This window comes from Gadus morhua, chromosome 21 (assembly GCF_902167405.1).
Source record: "Gadus morhua chromosome 21, gadMor3.0, whole genome shotgun sequence".
Classification (NCBI taxonomy): Eukaryota; Metazoa; Chordata; class Actinopteri; order Gadiformes; family Gadidae; genus Gadus; species Gadus morhua.
Window position 1 is genome coordinate 8,424,984 of NC_044068.1, and position 6,893 is coordinate 8,431,876.

Genomic DNA, 6,893 nt, shown 5'->3' on the forward strand with positions numbered 1-6,893 from the left:
TGCAGGCAGGCAGCAACGTCCATAAGTCAACAACAGGTTATTGAAAGTGTGTGTGTGTGTGTGTGTGTGTGTGTGTGTGTGTGTGTGTGTGTGTGTGTGTGTGTGTGTGTGTGTGTGTGTGTGTGTGTGTGTGTGTGTGCGTGTATGTTTGAGTGTGTGCATATGTATGCGTGTGCGTATGTGTGTGTGTGTCCATACGTGGGGATATGTGTGTGTGTGTGTGTGTGTGTGTGTGTGTGTGTGCATATGTATGCGTGTGCGTATTTGTGTGTGTGTCCATACGTGTGAATATGTTTGTGTGTGTGTGTGTGTGTGTGTGTGTGTGTGTGTGTCCATACGTGTGGATGTGTGTGTGTGTGTGTGTGTGTGTGTGTGTGTGTGTGTGTGTGTGTGTGTGTGTGTGTGTGTGTGTGTGTGTGTGTGCGTAAGCGCGTGTATGCGTGTGCGTAAGCGCGCGCGAGTGTAGCCTCGTGTTTGTTTTTGTCTTTCTGGGCAGTCTGCGCGCTCACGTGTGTCGTGCGGCGCGTCGACGAGAAAAGGCAAGAGGAGGAGGAGAGAGCGAGGAGAGAGGAGAGGGGGCCCATCACACGGAATCCCAAATTCACTCATGTCCCCCGTGCACCAAAGAAAGCTCTTTGAGAATTCCACTCGCGTCCACGCGCCGTCGTTCCCGTATCATGTCCTCCAAGCTGCGAAACACCAGCGTGTGCACCCCGCTGCCCGACACATGCACCTTGAGAAAATACTGCTGCTCCGCCGAGTGCGCCTCGCCCCCGGCTTTGAACTCCCGCTTCCCGAAGCGACACCAGGCGGCAAAACTTTCCGAGTTGGTCCAGCATATCTCCCCGCTGTTCAGGCCCAGGTGGCCGGCCGCGTTCTGCATGACCAGGTCCGCTGGCAGCGGTCGGAACCGGTAGCGGTTATTCACTATCCTGCCGTGGCGGCCGCCGCTGACCTCCAGGAGGCTGTCTTTGCGGATCTCGCCCTTGTGCAAGTGGATGACCTGGTCGTTCTGCTCGTAGACGGCCCAGTGCGGCGCCTGCGCGGCCGCCACGAGCTCCAGCAGGTCCCCCGGTTTGCACATAGTCAGCAAAGTTTTGTCCGAGTACACGTGCAGGTCTTCGTTCTCGCGGAGCTTGGAGAAGATGCATTCCTGGGAGCAGAAGGCGGAGTATTCCACCTCGCTGACGGTCAAGGGCCCCTCCTCGCCCGGGCTGTGGTCCTTGGTGAAGCCGCAGTCTGACGGAGAGCGGTCGTCCACCTCCTCCTCTTCGTCAGAGAAGAAATAGGCGACGCCGACCCGAAGCTCGTCTTTCTCCAGCCCGGACGGATCCCCCGTGGGCAGCTCGCTGTAGTTTAGGTGGGTGATCCGATCCAGTTGATTTCCCATCAATGACCTGGCAAAACAGAGGCATGGAATGCGGTGTCTGGGAACCGAGAAGAGAGAGACAAGGAAGAGACGTGAGGTAAAACAATGTGTTTTGGGACATCATGGACAATTGCACCTGCATAATCAACACACCGTGTGCTATACCAAGCCAGTGTTAAATGAGGAATAGTAGCCCCACAACGAGAAATCCCCTTGGTCGTAAGATCACTTTCAGTCAGTCAGTGTGGCCGTAATCAGGCTCACAACACTAGGCTACAGATAAGCATCCATTCACAGCTTTCCCTTCCCATCCAGCAGTCAATCACTCTTGGAGAAGGTGTGGGGGAAAGTGCACAGGGCGAGCATACACGCCTTGGTAAATAAGAAGCGTCAGGAAGGGGGAAATATAGAGGAGAAGAAAGAGTGGTTCTGGTTTAGTATGCTGTACAGACGTTACGGGGCTTCAAAAACAAAATGTCATTACGACCACAGGAATCTCACCGCCGTTCTCCCAAAGCACGTGAGGATTCCGACAAGTAAAGGAGAATATACTCTGCTGGGAACGAAACGGCCATTCTTGAAAGTTGTGATGCTCCGGATCACAAAGATAGGAGGATAGTGCGAGGGATGACCATCGCCGTGTCATTATGCGCGACGAAAAAAAACAAAGCTAAAAAGGCACGGCTCAGATGAGAATACCTTTGCTGTTCCCAGGACGAATGGTTAAAGATCCCTCAGGTCCATGAGTGCCATGGCGCCCCCTTGCTCTCCCTGTGGCGACTCTTTGTGTTCCCTTGTCTTCTCGCAAGGTCTCCACGCTCTATCCACGCTCCAAGAGATCTCTCCAAGTCCTCTGTCGTGCGCGCAATGCAACTGTTTGTCCGGCTCCAGCTCCGTTTTAAGTACCAAGGAGAGCTCCGCCCTTAAACGTCGACCTACGCCCTTTGCGCTTTTTATTGGACCGCCGAATAGTTGCTTTTCATCCGCCGAGCCAATCGCAGGCGCCGGTGTATGTGTCTGTCAGCCTCTACGTTCAATGCGGTGCTCGCAGGGTTGCAGGGCTACTATGAAGCGTCGTTGCTATACCGTGGCGTGGTGTTGTGCTGCCTGTTAGGGATTGTAGATTGGATTTTATTTTCCTTTTGCAAAGTCATGTGTGCGTACTGCGTTATCATAGTAGCATCTACATGCTTGAATATTTATTATAGGAAACATACCCTAACATTAGGGTTTGGTACGCCAAATTGGCAAAACATGCTGTTTCTACACATTGCACTTATGGTTATTGATATTCATCTTGTCACCTTAGAGGCTTGGCTCCCAAATACAGAAATACATACCCTCTCTACATCTAACGCTTTTTGTCACTGTTAATTAAAAAAAAAAAGAGTCCAAAGTATTTCCAAACAATTACCATTTTTGTATTTCTCTTTTGTGTCTTTTTAAGTGTATCATAACAAGCTTCCATAGAAAACAGCACCTCACCATTTTACAAAACTTATCATGTCTCTTCAATAGGGATCGACTATATGCTTTATAGCTTCTATGCCAAATACATAACATCCACTATCCCACTCTACCTGTGTGTGTTTCAGTGTGTGTTTCAGTGTGTGTGTGTGTGTGTGTGTGTGTGTGTGTTTGTTTGTTTGTGCGCATGCAGAGAGATACAGCTGAATTAAATCCATGTTTGTCGCTTGCGGTTTGTCTCCATGTGGTTGTTCAGAGTAAGTCACCTGTCACTCACGCAGGAATTACACCCGGATCCCCGTATCAGGTGTAAATTATTAATACCGGTAGGTTGACAACACAGAGACGCTTCTGTCTTCGGCTCTCGTTTGAAGCTCTCGCCCGACGGATGGCTCAGAGATCTCTGAGCGTTTGACGGGTTCCTTGACGCAGGCTCGCGTCGGTGTGTCCCGGCGTCGAGTCAGAGACGCGTGCATTTTGTCAGGTCTCTGTAATGGCTGACTTCTACGGAGGAGAGCAGCACTGCATTGGTGGGGGTGTGGAGTGAGGTGACTGGTTGGGGGTCATAGAGTGGGGTAGCTGGGCTTGAGGAGTAGGGGTCAGATCAGCAAGGGAAGAGATGGCTTGGCGAGGTTTGAGGGATGACCCTGTTTATTCACTGGCTCACAAAAGCATGCCTGCACATACACACACACACACACACACACACACACACACACACACACACACACACACACACACACACACACACACACACACACACACACACACACACACACACACACACACACACACACACACACACCACACACACAAATATTCACCAGCAGAAACACACAGAAACACACACAACCTCTTTGTTAATATAATATGAATATGGGTATTCATGCACAGTACATAAAGTAAAGAATGTATGCACTTGGTGCATCAAGAATTTATACGTACAAACAAAAATCCAGGTGTGTTTGTTTCCACAAATGCACTGAATGAATAATAGAGCAGCCTATACCAGAGTATAATTATTTGTTTTTGATGCAGCGCTACCTTTGTGTGAATGTTTTTCGATGGATGACTGAATTCATATGCTGGTCTCAGAAACGCAAAGACACACACACACACACGCATGCACGCACGCACGCACGCACGCACGCCAGACGCACGCACACACGCTCACACGCACGCACGCACGCACGCACGCACGCACGCACGCACGCACGCACACACACACACACACACACACACACACAGACAAACACACACAAAACACACAAAAAATGGGCTACCTCTCTGTCTCCCTCTTTCTCTGGCCCTCAGTATTTATTTACCTATCTCTCTCTCTCTCTCTCTCTCTCTCTCTCTCTCTCTCTCTCTCTCTCTCTCTCTCTCACTCTCTCTCTCTCTCTCTCTCTCTCTCTCTCTCTCTCTCTCTCTCTCTCTCTCTCTCTCTCTCTCTCTCTCTCTCTCTCTCTCTCTCTCTCTCTCTCTCTGTTTATATTTCTCTCATACACAAACAACTATTCATATTTGCAGCTGATGTAATCATAAAGCAAGGTGAAGACAATTTTGGAATGCATACAGAGAAAGTGAGATATTTCCCAACTTCAATAATTTGATATGTCTCTGTTCACTAATTAGTGAGAAAATCACTAAATGGTACAAATCCAACATTCTTCACGTCTGCTTCACACAAACATTTACCACATGCAAGCAGGTACACATATACACACAGATGCAGTTGACTTATTTAACCCAGAGGTAATTATTTAAATGCATACACATTTTCATAACACACATATAAGTACATGTAAACACATGCATACAAGCGTACAAACAAACACACACACACACACACACACACACACACACACACACACACACACACACACACACACACACACACACACACACACAAACACACAAACACATGAATGCACAGCCTTAGAACATTATTGAACAATCAGGAACAGATATTTAAAAATGCTATGGTATAAGGTATGATATTTTATGGTGTCAAAGAAATTGCCAAATATAAGACTGCAAAGACGAATATATTTGAGGTTGAATTAACACTGCAAACAAAAGGTTGAATATTAAATTCCCTGGAAGATAGTTGAATTAAATTAAAGAGTGTGAATTAGTTTCCATCAAATTAGATTCTTAATCATCTTCAGCTGTCCTCCAAAAACATTTGCACATGAGGAAAGTGAGTTAACTGAGCTGGTAGGGAAATTATTCCATCATTTATTTTTGGCAAAATACCTAAACACACAAAGCATGAATACTTCTATAAATATATGATTGAAATCGACACAGACAGTGAGAGTTGTGTAAACATCTCCTGCATCATGGTCGTTCCTCTGCAGACTGTCACATATGGCACCAGTCAGTTTCAAGATGCCCTTGAATCCATTGAAGTTTCTTTGTCACAAAACATCCGTTTTTTGCCAATATTGAGGATTGGTTTGGCAATGTGCAGCGAAGCGTTAATTTCAACTTCTGTCCTCTGAATATCCCACATAGCACTGAAAAGAAAAGAAGAACGAAGAACAGAAGAAGAACAGAAATTCCAAGTGGTGATATTTAGACAACAAATGGATTTAACAGTTTCAGTTGTTTTTGTACTAACGCACAAACACACGCACACGCACACGCACACACACACACACACATACACACACACACACACACACACACACACACACACACACACACACACACACACACACACACACACACACACACACACACACACACACACACACACACACACACACACACACACAAACACTCTCACAGATGCATTCCATCCAAACCATTTTATTCTAAAAACCTACACAATAACTAAGTGTGTGTGTTGTGTGATCCTGTTGACATGTGTGTGTATGTGTGTGTTTGTTTCTGTGTGTGCCAGTGTGTGTTTGTTTGTGTGTGTATCTATGTGTTAGGGTTTGTGTGTTTGCTGTGAATGTGTGTATATGTGTGTGTGTGTGTGTGTGTGTGTGTGTGTGTGTGTGTGTGTGTGTGTGTGTGTGTGTGTGTGTTTGTGTGGTTGTGTGTGCATGCGTTCCTATGTATTGTGATCTGTCTCTGGCTCCATCCATCTCCTCCAGCAGCTCTGATTCTTGCCCGCCTGCAGTCATGTCTTATCAGGGCCCCTCAGACTGTTGACTGTGACTCATTCCCAAGGATCTCTCATCGGACACATACATCCCCTGCCTCCTCTCTCTCTCTCTCTCTCTCTCTCTCTCTCTCTCTCTCTCTCTCTCTCTCTCTCTCTCTCTCTCTCTCTCTCTCTCCCTCTCCCTCTCTCTCTCTCTCTCTCTCTCTCTCTCTCTCTCTCTCTCTCTCTCTCTCTCTCTCTCTCTCTTGCTCTCTATGTCATGTATGCACTTTAGAGTTTAAAGAAAAAAAGTCAGAAACTGTAATAACCCATCTAATTACGTATTTTGTCTCAAGGTTTTACAGTGGCCTAGCTAATTTATTGAAGAAAGAAATCAAAGGGAAATAAGCCCCAAAAACATGGTTAGAATTTGTTCTTGCGCCGAAATGTCACACAGTGAAAAAAAGGTGCTGAAGTATTTCCGTGTCTGTTTGATTGAACACAGAGGTGTGATGCATTTCAACAGAGAAACGCTCTGATGTGCTGACTTTACAGTCACACTGTTCTAGTCCAATGAGCAGGCCGGTGTCAGAGTTGCATAATGCAGGCTGGAATGTGCTAACCCAACAGCGTTTATTAACTGCTGTTAGTGTAACCTTTTGCTCTCTCTGCTTACTCCTTCTCTTCCTTTATATTGCCCCCCATCTTCAACGTCTGCTTTCGCAACTTGCAATACCAGCCCTTCCTTCCCTTCCTCCTCTCTTTGTCCCTCCCTCCCTGCGGTCCTTTCTTCCTATGTCCTTTCTTCATTCTTCGTGACCTCTCTCTTTCTTCTCCATGTCTCTCCCCCTTTTCCTTTATTTCTCCTCTACCTACTCAGTCCCTTCATTCCTCCCCCTTGCCTTCCTTCATTTTTCTCATTCCATCCACTTTGTTGTCCATTCTTGCATTCTTCAT

At 46.8% G+C, this 6,893-nt stretch overlaps 1 protein-coding gene across 1 annotated transcript; it reads right to left on the bottom strand.

Moving 5' to 3' along the window:
- Positions 1–391: 391 nt before the first annotated feature.
- Positions 392–2,318, bottom strand: lratd1 (LRAT domain containing 1). The gene is made up of 2 exons (XM_030344424.1): positions 2,069–2,318; positions 392–1,427 (listed from the first exon to the last, which is right to left on the bottom strand). The coding sequence occupies exon 2, from the start codon at positions 1,388–1,390 to the stop codon at positions 602–604; it is 789 nt and encodes a 262-aa protein (XP_030200284.1). The 5' UTR covers positions 1,391–1,427; positions 2,069–2,318; the 3' UTR covers positions 392–601.
- Between the last annotated feature and the right edge of the window lie 4,575 nt (positions 2,319–6,893).

What these genes read in the sequence shown, in the direction of transcription:
- lratd1 (XM_030344424.1), bottom strand. Translation starts at nt 1,390, where the DNA reads ATGGGAAATCAACTGGATCGGATCACCCACCTAAACTACAGCGAGCTG.